Below are 17,042 nucleotides of genomic sequence, written 5' to 3' on the forward strand. Positions count from 1 at the left end.
CAGGGCCACCGGAGCAGCTGAGGCAGCCCAGGGCCAGCTGCACCAGCCATTGCTTGGATAGCACCAGGCAGCTGGTCCCGGGGCCCCAGGAGCAGCAATGGTGGGGCCCCGGGCCGCCTCCTGCCCGGAGCAGCAGGGGTGGTGGGGTGCTTCCCCCTCCTCAGAGCAGCCGTAGTGGCAGGGCCCCGGGCCACACCCCCCCTCACCCAGAGCAGCAGTAGCGGTGAGGTCCTGGGGTGCCATCCCCTACCTGGAGCAGTAGGAACAGCAGGGCTCAGGGGTGCTGCCCCCTGCCTGGAGCAGTAGGGGTGGTGGGGTGCTTCCCGCTGCTCAGAGCAGCAGCAGCTGCAGGGCCCCAGGCCACCTCGTCTGGAGCAGCAGCAGCGACAGGACCCCGGGCCGCCCACCCCCCAGGAGCAGCATTGGCAGGACCCCAGAGCATCCCCTCAGCAGCGGTGGGGCTCCACAGCGGCCCCACCGCCAGAGCAGCAGCATCTGCGGGAGCACCCTCCCACCCCTAAGATTTAGTTAGGGGTGTTTTTAGTAAAAGTCATGGATGGGTCACAGGCAGTGACTTTGTTTATTTATTTATTAATGACTTTTACTAAAAATACCCATGACTAAATCATAGCTTTTTACAGTAAACTTGTAAATTATGGTAAATTTGTAGGCTTAATGATTGCAACAGGCCCATTATACTTACTGGATATCTCATATTTTTCAGTTTATTTACTTCAGCTTGGTATCAGTGTCACTGTGGTGGGGAGAGAAGGTCTGTCTTATGCAGTACACAATGCTAGTTACTCCTGGGGGAATTTTCCGCCTCTGCGTGTGTGCATAATTAATGAGCCGTGAATACTTTTAATTTTTCGCTCAGAAAAAAGCTTCTGCTGAAAAGTTGCTGCAGTACCGCCTTTTGCCCACCAGAGGGTGCTGTGGCGATAGAACAGAGCAGCTGCTCCCAGCCAGCTAGGGAAGAGAGAAAGCCTGCAGAGCCTTCTCCACAGCACCTGTCAGACCAGGTCAGGAGACAGGGGTTATGGGGACACAGACAGCGTGGGGTGCTGGGGGATCAGACAGGGGCCCATAAGTGCTAGAGGGGGAGGACTGACTGGGGCAGGGGCTGAATGGGAGTGAAAGTGCAGGGTCCCAGGGGGGAGGGAGGTGCGGGGCCACATCGTGACGGGGGAGGGGTGTAGAGCCACATAGGGACAGGGTGGCTGAGTGGGGCTACAGAAACATGTAGGGACAGGGGAGGAGGTGCAGAGCCACATGGGGTTGGGGGAGTGGGTGTCTGAGGTGGAGGTGGAGGGACACGTGGTGCAAGGACACATGGGGAAGGGGAGAGTGAGTGTGTGAGTGGGGGTCGAGGGACACTTGTGCCTGACTGAATGGGAGAGGCTAGGGGTCAGCCAGGGTCTGCATGGGGAAGCTCCCCGCAAAAAACCTGTTCCATACTTTCCCACCCATACCCAACAACCCTCCAAATTCACACCCAGGCTCCTTCCCAGCAATTATTTCCCTCTCCCTCAGCTCCTCCATTACCCCTGACTCCCCCTAGCCTTTGCACTGCTTCTGGGGGTACAGGAAATACATTTCTGTCTTGTAGTTTAAATTAATTATTACTCAGAGTTCTGTATTAAATATGCCTAGCAAGGAATCTATTTGCCAAAAAACATTTTCTGAATCTTTTTTGTTGTCTGTATTGTTCCAGACATACTTGCCTGACAGGTATTTTGAAATAAATGACCAAAAATAATTGAAACTGGTGTGATTATATTGTGTTATTTTGACAAATAAAATATGCAGAATTTTGCAGAATTTTAAAATATTGTGCGCAGAATTTTTAATTTTTGGTGCAGTATTCCCCCAGGAGTACTAGTTAATGCTTGGGCTGTCTGTCAGACAGCAGTCTATTGTCTCCAGAGGGCTGGAAGGAGTGGGTCATCTGTGGCTTCTCCACCCCCTTTCACTTCAGTGTTGCTAAACTCACACATTTGGGGGGATACACTCTTATATGCAGCACAAGCTTTGTGATTAATAAGATCCCAAGCAAGAGTGAAAAGACAGGTTGCTGGGACGGAAATGTGAATTCTCCACTAGTTCACAGTGTGTGTGTGGGAGTCTCTCTGTGTAATCAGTTACTGTATGCATCTTCCTCCAGTTCCATTTATGAAAAGGGACATCAAGCCATGGATTGCTTAGCCAATGCTAGATCCTGAAAATTGAGAGGCCTTAAAGTAGTTGCTTTCCTTAGTGTGTATCACTAACTGTACACATACTGGGGATTTAAGGGCAGTGCTCTGCTTGAAAATTATATCACTTTGCACCCCTGGGATATGTAAATATTTTGAGCCAGATTCACTAGTATGCTCTGTGATGCAAAGCAGCTCCAGTGAAGCAAAGACTTTAGATAATGGCATAGAGAGTACACTTATAAAGTTTGTGGACGATACCAAGCTGGGAGGGATTGCCAGTGCTTTGGAAGATAGGATTAAAATTCAAAATTATCTGGACAAACTGGAGAAATGGCCTGAAGTAAATAGGATGAAATTCAATAAGGACAAATGCAAAGTACTCCAGTTAGGAAGGAACAATCATTTCCACACATACAAAATGGAAAATGACTGCCTAGGAAGGAGTACTGTGGAAAGGGATCTGGAGGTCATAGTGGATCACAAGCTAAATATGAGTTAGCAGTGTAAAGCTGTTGCAAAAAAAGCAAACATTCTGGGATGTATTAGCAGGAGTATTGTAAGCAAGACACGAGAAGGAATTCTTCCGCTCTACTCTGCGCTGATTAGGCCTCAACTGGAGTATTGTGTCCAGTTCTGGATGCCACATTTCAGGAAAGATGTGGACAAATTGGAGAAAGTCCAGAGAATAGCAACAAAAATGATTAAAGGTCTAGAAAACATGACCTATGAGAGAAGATTGACAAAATTGAATTTGTTTAGTTTGGAGAAGAGCAGACTGAGATGGGACATGATAACAGTTTTCAAGTACATAAAAGGTTGTTATAAGGAGGAGGGAGAAAAATTGTTCTTCTTAACCTCTGATGATAGGACAATAAGCAATGGGCTTAAATTGCATCAAGGGCGGTTTAGGTTGGACATTAGGAAAAACTTCCTAACTGTCAGAGTGGTTAAGCACTGGAATAAATTGTTTATGGAGGCAGTAGAATCTCCATCATTGGAGATTTTTAAGAGGAGGTTGTACCAACACCTGTCAGGGATGGTCCAGATAATACCTATTCCTGCCTTGAGTGCAGGGGACTGGACTAGATGACCTCTCAAGGCCCCTTCCAGTTCTATGATTCTATAAGCTATAAATCCAGTTTAATTGGTCAGTTAAATTTAAATTGGGATTATATATATTTGGCCCTTTGATAGGTCATATATAAAAATGTTACATGACATGCCTGACACTGGGCAGGTAAACATTCACAATCCTGGATTTCAGATTATTGGTGTAGGCAGTTTTTGGCCGTGTAAATACAATTGGGTGCTGTGTGTCACGTTGCTATGAATTAAAAGATTTGTGGGGGAGGAGCGGGATTTCTTACCCCAGTGTCGTTTAGTGCCTCTCAGGAGATGGAAGGTCTAGCTGTGTGTTTCAAATAAGACCTTCATAGCCCCACTCACCAGCTGTCTGTTTGTGCGTGTGGAAATCTCCCTGGTCTCACGATGGCCTGAGACACGAGCCCCTCACCCCAAATCTTGCTTGGTCCCCTCTCCAGTGAAGGACGCTGAATCTGGCGCCGTTGCAGCCTGGCTTTGCCTGCTGCCGGGGACACCCCCTGTCTGAATGCAGTGGGCAGTGCCAGGCGCTCCGCGCCGCCCAGTTAGACATGAGAGCAGAGAGAGGGAGGCCGGGAAAGCGCTTCCCCTGTCTCTGAACCGGCAGATCCGGGTCTTGTGGTCTAGACTGACGTGGTCAATCGAATCAAAACAGAAGGGGAAAGGTTCCGCAGGGCTGGTTCCTGGGGCTGAGCCGCGGCTGCTTCTGCCTGTCGAGCAGGCGGAGCGAGAAGGCGGCAGGAGGCACGGCACCAGACTCCAGGGCAAGGTGAGTGTCTGCCTCTCCGTGCACCGTGTCTGCAGGTTTGGTCTGTTTCCACATTCACGGTAGGGTTTGGGGACGGCGGCGGGGGGCCGCGGGGAGACTGCCCCTTCCAGCTGTGTTGCTGTGCAGAGCCAGATTCTGTCAAAAAAGTTTCAGAGGAACCTCTCCCTTCAACCCTTATTTACACGGAAATCTGAGAGACTGGAGAAGCCTTTCAGGGGAAAGGGTAAAAGCCCCAACGCTGAAAACTAGACTGGATAATAATAACCCTGCACTTAGAATAAGAACACTGCACTAACCCCAAGGCCATGGGTTAGTTGGATCCAGTGAGGCTTTGTGAGCTCTCCTGTAAATTTGATCTGTGATTTAAAGCCTGTTGAAGTACAAAAAATCTCTTGACATCTCTTTCACAGACATCTTATAGGTGTCAAGAAAAGATGCACTGCTAACTGTCTGGGAGATCTTGTTTTTTTGTTTGTTTTTTTTGAAAACCTAGTGAAACATCTGTACACTTTATATTTGGAAATGTAATTTAATTATATTTTTAACATGCAGAGTTGTTCATATCTCTCAGGCAGTGCATGACATAGTCTGGGTTCAAATAATATTTTGTTAGCTAAATCAGTTTTGTATTCACTCTTTGGCAATATAACTAGTGAAATTTTGGGTGAATTTTTTTTAAAAAAAATAAGTTATTGGTGGACCGACAGATAAATCACTGCAGTATGTAGGTATTAGCTATTATGCTTTCTGAAAAAGCACACACCACTAAGTGGGAGAAATCAGACTATATTTTGCAAGCCATATTATTGGCAAAAAGATACAGTCATATTATTAATCAGTTTGTATAGGTGTTTGGAATATGTGATTCTGCTCGGTGCTCCTTCACAGTGCTATAGTGGCATGTGTTTATAGAATATTATACTAAAGTAGGAACGCTTTCAGAACACACAGGTACCATATATGATTATTTGTATATTCATGACCATTATGAGGTCAAATTCTTAGAGAGGTGCTGACCTGCAACTCACACAGTGACTTCACTAGGAGTTTTGAGGGCTTAGTAGGTGCTCAGCACCTCTCTAGATTTGATCTGTGTGTGTATTTTAAAAATTAATGTCTCTTCTGTTTCTAAGTTATTTGGTACTGGGAGACTCTTTATTTGTCTTATACAAAGCTGAGCATTCCATCTATGCTTATAACCAAGTTTTCAAAAATGGTCTAAAATTTTAAGTGCCTCAGATTTTGGATATTTAAATTGAGTTACCGAAAATTAGCAGCCATTTTTGAAAATGTTGGCCTAAATGCATACTGTGATCACTGATGAAGGTCCCAGTCTTGCAAGGAGGAACAAGCATTGGTGGGTTGCCCCCTTCTAAGAGATCTTTGCCGGAATGGGGCCTTACTGAGCTTCGTCATTTCAAAAACAATGCTTCTCAAAAGCAGATCTCATTTCAAAGACCTCAAAATATAAAAAACCTAATTTTGATTCCTTGTTACATACAGTGACAGGAAATAAATCCCACTGAATTCTCCATATTCTTCTGACCTGTTCAGATTCAAGAAATCTGCCTAATTATTATTACTGACAATCAATTTAAAGTTTGACCTCGTACTATATTCTTGACAATCTTAAGAATGGTTTCAGAGTAACAGCCGTGTTAGTCTGTATTCGCAAAAAGAAAAGGAGTACTTGTGGCACCTTAGAGACTAACCAATTTATTTGAGCATAAGCTTTCGTGAGCTACAGCTCACTTCATTGGATGCATACTGTGGAAACTGCAGAAGACATTATATACACAGAGACCATGAAACAATACCTCCTCCCACCCCACTCTCCTGCTGGTAATAGCTTATCTAAAGTGATCACTCTCCTTACAATGTGTATGATAATCAAGTTGGGCCATTTCCAGCACAAATCCAAGGTGCTGGAAATGGCCCACCTTGATTATCATACACATTGTAAAGAGAGTGGTCACTTTGGATGGGCTATTACCAGCAGGAGAGTGAGTTTGTGGGGGGGGGAGGGTGAGAAAACCTGGATTTGTGCTGGAAATGGCCCAACTTGATTATCATACACATTGTAAGGAGAGTGATCACTTTAGATAAGCTATTACCAGCAGGAGAGTGGGGTGGGAGGAGGTATTGTTTCATGGTCTCTGTGTATATAATGTCTTGTGCAGTTTCTACAGTATGCATCCGATGAAGTGAGCTGTAGCTCACGAAAGCTCATGCTCAAATAAATTGGTTAGTCTCTAAGGTGCCACAAGTACTCCTTTTCTTTTAATCTTAAGAATGTGATCTGAATAGTGAAAGCAAATGACAACAGAGAGAGTGTATGTATTCTAATGGTTAGAGGTGAGGGCAATGAGTTCAATATTGATTGCCATTCCTTCCCTTGCCACTGCTGACTTGGCAAAGTCAATTAATGTTTTTGGTTTTTATTTTCTCCTTAGGCAATATATGGGAATAACAATTCTTGTCCACTTCAAAGTGGTGTTGTGTGGATCAACTGATATTTCTGAGGAGATTTAAGATCCTTGTATGAAAGGTGCTATAGAATTGCAAAGTAGTACGTATTAGAATTGTTATTGGTCTGCTTAAGGATCAGCTCAGCTTTGCTTTATTGCTAGTGCACTTCACAGATGCACTGGTCATTCTTTGGCCCCCTCTTGGAGCATGAACGACAAGACCCTACCACAGATTTGAGATTGCAGTCGCAGCCACTGAGTGGCTGTAGTATTTTTCTGTGGACTAAGTGGCTAATTTCTCTGATTCTTGATTCCCATAGAATCATGTTCATTATATTTATTTTTATCTAGTTTCTTATACTGCACTCGTCACCATGGCTTTAGAGCATCCTCCCCGTCCCATCTTTATCTCCTCTGAGTTCCCAGCACACAGCCCAGTAATTTGGTCTACATACTGGGTGGGACCAGTATTTGAGCCTGAATCTGAACAAAAATCAGCATGATAAGAATTACTGATGTCATACATCGTTATTAAAGATGTTATCAGTATAAATGGCATTTTGCAGTGCAGTTGAGGATTTATTCATCATTTTATAACTGGAGTATCTAGATAAGGTCTGTTTTTATCAGGTGGAGTTCTGACTTTGGAGAAAGTTAGCTTCTTATTCACTTCTTGTTTGGCTGTTTTCTCATTTCCTACTTTCATATATTTAGACTTGAGAAGTACTGATGTGTGGAATTTATTTGCATAACAGACTTGTCATAAAAAAACCTGATAGTCATGCTTCAGAGTACATTGTAATAGATATTTTAGGTACTAAACTACCTCCTTAAAGGCCCAGTCTTGCTCCCACTGAAGTCCATGGCAGCAGAATTGGTCACTAATTTTGCACATCGAGAGTCTCAGTAGGGCCTCAAACCAGAATAGAAGAAGTGGCATGACCATATCTCTGAATGCGACTGAATTTGATGGAGGAAACTGGTATTTGTTTGGCAATACAAAATATCACAATCTTATTTCTGTGTTTTTACACTGATCTAATAGTTCTTAACAGTAAATGCAAAAAATATTTTAACAGATTATACATGGAGAAATGTATATCCCAAATATATCTTCAACCCACATTCTAGAGAAAATCAGAGAAAACTGAACATGATTTGCATACACTTAACTCTCAGATAAACCAAAGATACATTTCATTCAAACTTTGTAGTCTGCATATTCCATTTCTTAATATTTTCTTTATAAAGCTGTTTTTGCTTTCACAGACAGTTCTTGAATTCCAGTTGTTAATACGGGACCCAATTTTGTAAGGTGCTGAATGCCTCTTGGGAGGTCCTGAGTGCTCTCAAATCCCAAGTCAAATAGCAGTTGAGGGTACTCAGTACCTTGCAGGATCTGGCTCGTAGAGTCAATTCCTCCAGTTCCTTTTCAAGTAAGAATTGGATTAACTTCAGCAGCATGGCTCCCTTCAACCTCTAGTGTCTAGGTTCCCTTCATTGGCAGCTGCCTCATGAAATTTCCCTGGAAGGGGGTTCCTCAGAATGTAAGGCAGCGGTAGTCAATTAGTTTTTGCTAAGGTCCAAATTTCTTGGTCAAGGTAGAGTCAAGGTCCAGACTCCAGAGAAAATAATAACAATAATGACAATACCAAGTCAAGAAAAAGATTTCGGAGACTGTTCAAAAGTATCTGGTGGTCTGAATTTGGCCTGCGGGCCACCTATTGACTACTCGTGATGTAAGGGATCCACACAGGAGCTTATACAGCCTCAGCTTGTATTAACTCCTTATTGAATTCACCATGGGATTCAATAGAGGTAGAGGGCAGGTTTATGTTTCGTGCCCTGGTCCTTCTATACCAACATTTCTCAAATGTGGCCACCATGGCCACCAGAGGCTTTTCTTGCGGCCACAGCCACCTGGGCGGTGATGGGGGGGGCCAAGCATTTACCCCTCCCGTGGGTCTGCAGGTACAGTTTGGGACCTGCCCCCCCTCTGGAGCCACAAACGCCGGAGGAGCAGACAGCTGGTGTCAGTTCTCCACCTTCCCATGGGCAGGGGACTCAGACTTCTGGCTCCCGCCCTGAGATGGCAGGCGGCAAGCTTCAGCCATGTGGCAGCAGGCTCTGGCCACTGGGCTTCAGGCTCAACTCCCCCACCCCCATTGCCTCTGGCCCCCACTGCCTCCAACTGCCCATGACCCATCCACGCCATCACCTCTGGCCCCCAATACTTCCCTATCCATCCAAGGCTTAATTTGTCCCCCGGCTTGCCAGGGCTGAGTAAATCTGTTGTGAAGAGTGATATGTGTATGTTTGTTAATATCACTTTTCACTGCCTCCCAGCTAGCTAACAAGTCTGCTGCTGTGAAAAGTGATATTAACATACAAATATCCCTTTTCAAAGAAGCATACTTACTAGCTAGCAATTCTATTAAAAAACAAACAGAAACCAAAAAAGCAAAAGGAACAACAACAAAAAAGACAAAAACGTGCAAAACACCTTATTTGTGTTTCTATTCTGTTTAGGTCCAGTAAATAATAGAAACAACTGTACTGTACATTGTTATTATTATTATTAAGTCTGCAAAAAAACCTCTACATAAATAAATTACAATGATTTGGATAGGTATGTGTACATATTTATTTGTTTTTCCTAAAGCTAATTAAGTTTTTTGGAAAAATTGTCATAATGGCCACCAGCAAGAAGAGTTGGTGGCTGCACTTTGAGGCCACCAAAAAATTTGTTGCTTGAACCCCTGTCTATACCATACCCATTCATCCATGGATTCTTGGCAGTACAGGGGGGCCACCTGGGACAAAAGAGAGTGGTGCTCTGGAGGTGAATGATCTTGCCTTTCATGCAAGTTAAGAGATCCTCGCACAACTTCCCCTCCAAATGTTGTTCCTGGGCAAGACGATTAGGGTGTTATAAATTTGCATGGATGAGGCACAGACTTCAGTTAAAGTAGCTTCCTCATATTTTAAAGGTAATGAGACACATTCATATAACTCTGTGGAAGTAAATGGAGTTACACCAGGGATGAACTTGGCACTGAGTCCAATCTTGGTTCTGGGGCTGCAACAGATGTACACTCATTAAAACGTCTGACTGTCTTGCATAAGAGTAAATACAGTTTAATTCTTACTACAGCTAACATAATTGTCTGATCCAAAGCATTTAACATCTTAAAAGAGAAAAATCCATGCTAGAAAAGAATAGAGCAGCTGTTTAAAGATATAGGGACAATTTCTGTCTTGGTATAAGTGGGTTTAACTCTATTAATTTCCACTGACTACTCTGAAACATCTGATGACCTCTCTGGCACAAACACAGTCTTTTTGGTGTAATCCAGAAAGTCAATTTGTATATTTCTTATTGGTCTGTCATAAAAGCTTTATTTTTAGTCAGACAGTATTTTTAGAAAACTTGAAATATTTGATCTCTGCCTTTCGTATTTAGAAGCCTACTTAGAAAAAGATCAGTCCAGTCATATGAAAATATGATATCTCTAAAGACAGCAGTTAGCTGTTTAAATAGTAAAAACTAAATAAAACATGAATCCTTGTACCTGCCAAACCTTGCTCACATGAATAGGCCTTACTTACCCAAGTGGTCCTATGGAAGCCCATTATAATTGTTGGCGCTCGCTCAGCACCCTTAGTGGTAAGGCAACTTATTTAGATGCCTAAATATGAAATTAGGCACCCACGTTCAAAATTTTGGTCAAAGCTTTTATGATAGACCTATAGCAAGTATACACATGTTCTTATTCATGGACTACACCATAATGACTTTGTTTGAGCCAGTGAGGTTGCTGGATGGTTGACCTTCAAGAGAAAATGGCAGTGGAACAAAATGTGGTCACAAGATAATAGTCTCTCACTTCTGTACTGTGTAAATGCTGATGCAAAGCTGTGATGTGTATTTTGAAAGCAACTAACTCTGATCCTGTGCTAAAGTTATCTTACAATGACTTATTCTAGGTGGTGCTATACATTTAAAAATCTGTTTTTTGATGGGCTCGTGGATTTATCTTTTTTTTTTTTTTTTAACCTTTCATTAGTACTGATAATACTTTGCAATCATCGACAATTGCAATACAGAATATGGCATCCATACTAGCCAGTTAGTCTGCTGAGTAGAGGGGCATCATTCTCTGATAAAAGATGGGTTTTCTTTTAATTTAACATCAGTGAATAAATCAGCTGTCAAGAAATCCTATTGATTACCACAGAATTCATGTGGTATAAGTATTGATTAAAGATAAAGGGGTGGAAGAGTGAGGGGAATGAAACTGGACTGCCAGTCGGAAAGCAACTTGTTCATGACAATAAAGCAAAGTGCACCATTTTAAAAACAAAAGCATACATACTCTTATTAATAAACTAGTATTGGTTGGTTCATGAATGCTAAGTACTTTACCAAACTCCTACTGAAGTCAATGAAAAGACACCTATGGGATCCCTTCAGGCTCAAAGGGGAAACATTTGCTCAGTGGCAAGTTAGTGGAAATGTGTCATCTTTGGAGGAAAAAAACCAGATCAAAATATTCCAGAGAATTTCAGCATACTTGTGTGCTTGTACAGGACTGGAGTGGGGCTAAGGATTCAGTGTGTGTTTGTACAGTTTAGAGGATTTATTAGGTATTTTATTAACCTAGAGAATTGTTCAAGTATTGAACAAATCTCTCTTTCTATTAGCAGGCTATATAGCATATTGTTTAGGGCATTAGAGCTACAGAAGCTGGAGCTGCTGGTTCAAGACAACAGAAAAACTTTACTTTTTGTTTATGTTAAAACTGTTTATTCAGTGGAGGAGAAAATAATGGCATTTGTATGGATTGCTATATTTTTCACTGCTTGTTTGAGCAAACTAGATATAAGGTAAAAATTTCAAAATGACACTTAAGCTCCTTAGTGCCTAGATCTCCTTTGAAAATAGAATTTAGGCTCCTAAATCATATAGACACTTTTGAAAATTGTACCCATAGGCCATGTTTGCACTACAAAGTTTTGCGGGCAAAAGTTATGTTGGCCTACTGCCACCGCAGTTAGTATATCACTTGTGCACATGGATACTTTAGCTCCTGGCTTCAGCACAACTTGTATTCACACAGAGTGCTTGTGTCAATGCACAGTGCAGTGCACCATGGGTAGGTATCCCAGTTGCAACCCACTACCATACGGCGCAATGTCTTTTGGGTAGTTTTGGCAACATACGGTGAGGCAGAAATGACTCACACAGTGATAACAGGGAGCAAGGGGTCAACTTCCCATAAGGCAGTGTTCTCCATCCCATAAGGTCATCTCTATCCCATAATTTTCACACTATTTTGACTTTCCCATGAACCTGAGCAGGACTTGTCACTGTCTGCCTCTATGACAGAAGCATGGAGCCTGCACAGCTCTGCACTATTGTCATGAGCATTGCAAGCAAAGGACACACTTTCCTCTGGTATTTGCAGAGCCTCAAGAAGAAACACAGGGAACATGACAATTTCCTGATAGTCACAAGTATCAGAGGAATAGCCATGTTAGTCTGTATCCACAAAAACAATGAGGAGTCCGGTGGCACCTTAACGACTGACAGATTTATTCGGGCATAAGCTTTCATGGGTAAAAAACCAACTTCTCTTCCTCATGGTCAGTTTGTTGTGGAACACAGCAAAAACCAATTCAGGGTTGTTGGTGTCATTCACAGACTTGCTGCAGAAAATGGGGCACCGCTTCTGTGCCTGACAAACAAGCATTGACTGGTGGGATCAAATCATAGTGCAGGTTTGGGGTGACAAGTAGTGGCTGCAGAACTTTCACATGCACAAGGCCACATTCCTGGATTTGTGTGCCAAGCTCATCCCAGCCATTCAATACAGGGATGCCAAACTGAGAGCTGCACTGACAGTGGAGAAGGGAGTAGTGATCACGTGGAAATTTGCAACACTGGATTGGTACCTGTCAGTGGGAAGTTTGGAGGGGGAAAATCCACTGCGGGGCCATTAATAGTCTCCTGCTACGCAGGACTGTGACTCTCGGTAATGTGCAGGACATTGAGACTGGCTTTGCAACTATAAGATTCCCAAAATGCAGTTGAGTGATAGATGGCGCACACATCCTCATTTTGGCCCCAGACCACCTTTCCCTACAGACTATATCAACAGAAAGGGTTACTTTTCCATGCTTATGCAAGCGCTGGTATATCATTGGGGACGCTTCACTGATATCAATGTTGGCTGCTCAGGGAAAGTGCATGATGCTCACATCTTCAAGAACACAGGACTGTTCAGAAAGCTACAATCAGGGATCTTCTTTCCTAACTGCCAGATTACCACTGGGGATGTTGGAATGCCAATAGTGATCCTGGGGGACCCAACCAACCCCTTACTCCCCTGGCTCATGAAGCCATACACTGGCCACATCAACAGCAGCAAGGAAAGATTCAACTACAGGCTCAGTAAGTGCAAAATGACAGTTGAATGTGCTTTTGGTAGATTGAAAGGGCACTGGTGTTGTTTATTCAGCAGATTGGATCTCAGTGCGAAAAATATCCCAATGGTTACAGCTGTCTGTTGTGTCCTGCATAGTATTTGTGAAGCAAAGGGAGAAAACTTGCAATAGGGTGGAGAGTGGATGTGGAGCAGCTGTTCATTGAGTTTGAACAGTTAGACACAAGGGCTATCAGACAAGCTCAATAAGGATCTATGTGTCTTAGAGAGGCTTGAACAAGCACTTTAATAGCAAGCCACAGTAATGTGCTGTGGTGTACTCTGCTCAACCTGGGGTGATTGTTTGGTGACCTTTAGGAATTGTGTGATGCTTGCACATCTGTGCATATATCAGTGACAGTGCACCTGTTACTGGAGGGGATTACTGTACATTTTTGATGACTGCAATGTTTGGCACTGATGTGAGAGTTGTGAGTGTACAAAAGCACTACTTTCACTGCCAACAATCATTATACATCTTGTTGTGTAAACTAATAAAGATGAATTACTTTTTAAACAAAAACATTTTATTCACTTAGCTCCAAAAAATACTGAAGATATTAAAAGTAAATACATTATGGCTTAAAAATTTTTTAGGAACCATAATTAAGGCTAAAAGAAAAGGAGTACTTGTGGCACCTTAGAGACTAACAAATTTATTTGAGCATAAGCTGCTGTGAGCTACAGCTCACTTCATCAGATGCAACTGTTAAGGCTGTGAGTCGGTCACGGAACTCATGGATTCCGTGACTTTCCATGACCTTCGTGACTTCTGGAGCCACCAGTGCTGACTTAGGGGCTGCCCGGCAGTTTGTGTGTGTGGGAGGGGGCTCAGAGCTAGGGGCAGGGGGTTAGAGGGCATGTGGGGGGGCGCTTATCTCGGGGTGTAGGGCTCCCTGGCTCCACTGGTATGGTCCTGCATCTCCTAGACAGAGGGGCCAGGAGGCTTCGCGCACTGCCCGCACCCACAGGCCCTGCCCCTGCAGCTCCCATTGGCCGTGGTTCCCGGCCAATGGGAGCTGCGTAGCTGGCGCTTGTGGCAGAAGCAGTGCACGGAGCCTCCTGGCCTCTCTGCCACCTGGGAGCTGCTGGGACAAGTGGAGCCGGGTAGGGAGCCTGGCAGCCCCGCCAACCCCCTCCCTCTCCCAGCACCAGCAGGGGTCCCAGGCCATGCACTGCTGCCCGCCTGCCCCCCAGCACCAGCAGGTGTCCCATGCCGCACATCACTGTTTGCCCCGCCCCTAGCACCAGCGTGGTCCCAGGCCACCTCCACCAGTGCCCCCCGGACCACACACACCCCCAGAGCACCAGTGGCCTCCTGCCCAAGTTTTAGTTAGGGGTATGTAGTAAAAGTCATGGACAAGTCACGGGCCATGAAATTTTGTTTACTTTCCGTGACCTGTCCATGACTTTTACTAAAAATACCAGTGACTAAAACATAGCCTTAACCATGATAAATAAACCAGAGGAAGGAACATTGATGTCCATTATACTACAAGTACATCAAGTGTGGCTCTCACAAGTCAGTGTAGCTGAAGCTGTGGTTGTCCATGCTTTCCCCCGATGTAGCGTGGTAGGAGTATGCATGGTGGCCCTGAGGCCATGAGGAATGCTGGGGGAGGGGCGGGGAGGGAGGCAATATACTACAGTTCTCCACAGATTGTAATGGGAGTCAAGCCTGGGATTGTTGAACCTGGAGGTGAACAAGAGTCTGCAGCATCTGCGTTTGCTGTTGGAGAAGTTCCATTATGTCCTGGTGCATCTCCCTCTCCTTTTCCTTCACCTTTCCTTCTCCATACAGTCTGTAGTATTCACTCTCTAGGCCTTTGTTCAAAGTCTGATGCAGCACTGGCTTGAAAGATCTTGCAGAACATGTCCTCCCACATCCTCTTTTCTCCTGCTTATCTGGGTTGGTTGTTCCACTGATGTAGATGGAGTCCCCTCTCAAGGCCGCAATGGCTGCAGTTACAGATAAAACACACAAAGGTACCATTTCTAGAATAGTAGGAACAGAAAGCTAAACTTAAGGTTCAGAACTCGTCCCCCAACCCCTCCGCTCCCCTAAAGTATTAAACAAGACAAGCATATTGACACTTCTGCTTTGGAGTTCCTGATCTCCAGTGCCACACTCAGCTCAAGCCACAGGGAGTATGACCTGCCATGGGTGAGGGAAACGAGGAGGAAATTGCTCAGTTGCCGGAAAGTATGAGTACAAGGCAATGGCTCTGAATACTGGCACCAGGTGGTGATGGTGTTAGCTGGTATCTCATTCCTGAGAGTGACAAAGGTAGAGAGAGGACTGGTGTTGCTGGTATCCCAAAACTGTCCGGGTCCATATACAGCTAGCCTGTGTACTGCTAAAAATGGTGCCTGCTGAAGTAATCGCCACTGACATGGGAAAGCATCCTACTGTGGAGAAGAAATAAGGCTGCTATCCTATGAATCCTTGTAGTTTCATTCAGGTGGATTCAAGGAATATCCTTTGTACATAAACAAACTGCTCCACATGTCTGCCCCCATCCTCCTGCCTAACTCTCTAGAAGGGAATGAAAAGCAGATAGCAGCTCTGCCTCTCTTTGTTGTAGCACTACCCCGTCTAGTACAAATAAATTAATGAAAAGTCAAAAGCTGTGTCCTGCTAATTTGGGGGCGCCATCCCTGTAATGGAATATTTATTTACACACTTAAAGCCAAGGTTCCTTTCCCTGCCTCGGGCTCAACTGTGTTTGACTGGTGGGACTGGCTGGACTGCGGTAGAATCAAAAACAGGTCTTGGCTTGCTGCACAGCTGGATTCCCCCAGTTGTCTGTCCCCAATACTTCTCCTCCACCTCCTCCTCCTTGCTGTTCATGGCAGGGGCCTGTGATTTGGGCTCCTTGGAGGTATCCATAGTGGTGTGCAGAGGCATGGGAGTATCTCTGCCACATATGGCATGCAGCTCATTGTAAAAGCAGCAGGTCTGCGGCTCAACACCACATCAAATGTTGGCCTCCCTGACCTTCTGGTATGGCTGTGGCAGATCTTTGGCTTTCACGCAGCACTGCTGCTGGTCCCTGTCATACCCCCTTCTCTGCATCCCCCAAACAATCTGCTCATAGATGTCAAAGTTTCTACAGCTGGTGTGGAGCTGTGCCTGCACAGCCTCTTATCCCCACAGGCCCAGGAGATCCAATATCTCCAGTCTGCTCGAGGCAGGAGCGCATCTGGCACATGTAGCCAACATGGTCAGCTTGGCAGTTGCACAAAACAGCAGAGAGCAGATAGTGGTGTGCTCACCAAATTGGATAACCAGGCATTTCCAAAATTTGCGGGAATTTTAAAGTGGGGGCTTCTGGTCTACGTGACCCCAGGCAATGGACCTAATAATTGTGACTGGAGCAGTCAGTGTCAGGAATTCTGGGACAGCTGCTGGAGGACTCTTAGGTTTGACATGAGTAATGCAGTGTCTACACTCATGCTGTGTCGAGCACCATACATCGACCTTGGCTTAATGCTGCTGGGGGGTGGGGGGGGGGGGCTGTTACTATATCAGTGTTACCATGGGGCACTTATCTAGGTGGGAGATAAATTTAAATGGATACACATGCACAACTAGACCAACACAAAGTGGCTTATGGTAACCTAACTTTGTAACGTAGACCAGGCCTTAGTCTTAAACCAACAACTCTTGGTACCAGAACTCAGGTGCCTTAACAATAGGTTACACAGTCCGTTAAGGGGAACACAGGCTTTTTCAGTAGTTAATCTTTTAGGATAAATAACTTGTGTTTTATTATGAAACATAAACATTACATATAAAAAATCATGGGTGGAGTTTTAAACAGCAAGGTCCACACCCCCTCTACCTTAGCCATGTAGAAGCTCATGGGAAGCATACAGGTTGGACTGGGGTGAGATGTCTATCTCTGTTGCTACCCCTCCGTCCTGCCCCTGTGGAGACTTATGGGAGACCCCTTTGCTCTTGTCTCCCATTTACCTGCCTCTTGGTCATGTGCCAGCTCCTGTTTAATATGAGCCACTC

General features: G+C 44.6%; 1 protein-coding gene across 1 annotated transcript in view; it reads left to right on the forward strand.

The window, feature by feature from the left end:
* Nucleotides 1–3,611: 3,611 nt before the first annotated feature.
* The window catches only part of SMIM14 (small integral membrane protein 14), a 67,315-nt gene continuing 53,884 nt past the window's right edge, over nt 3,612–17,042 (forward strand). The window contains exon 1 of the mRNA XM_074950113.1: nt 3,612–4,068. Coding sequence (XP_074806214.1) covers nt 3,808–4,068 — 261 coding nt within the window. The 5' untranslated portion in view covers nt 3,612–3,807. The remainder of the gene's footprint in view (nt 4,069–17,042) is intronic.

Source organism: Natator depressus, chromosome 4 (genome assembly GCF_965152275.1).
Source record: "Natator depressus isolate rNatDep1 chromosome 4, rNatDep2.hap1, whole genome shotgun sequence".
Classification (NCBI taxonomy): domain Eukaryota; kingdom Metazoa; phylum Chordata; order Testudines; family Cheloniidae; genus Natator; species Natator depressus.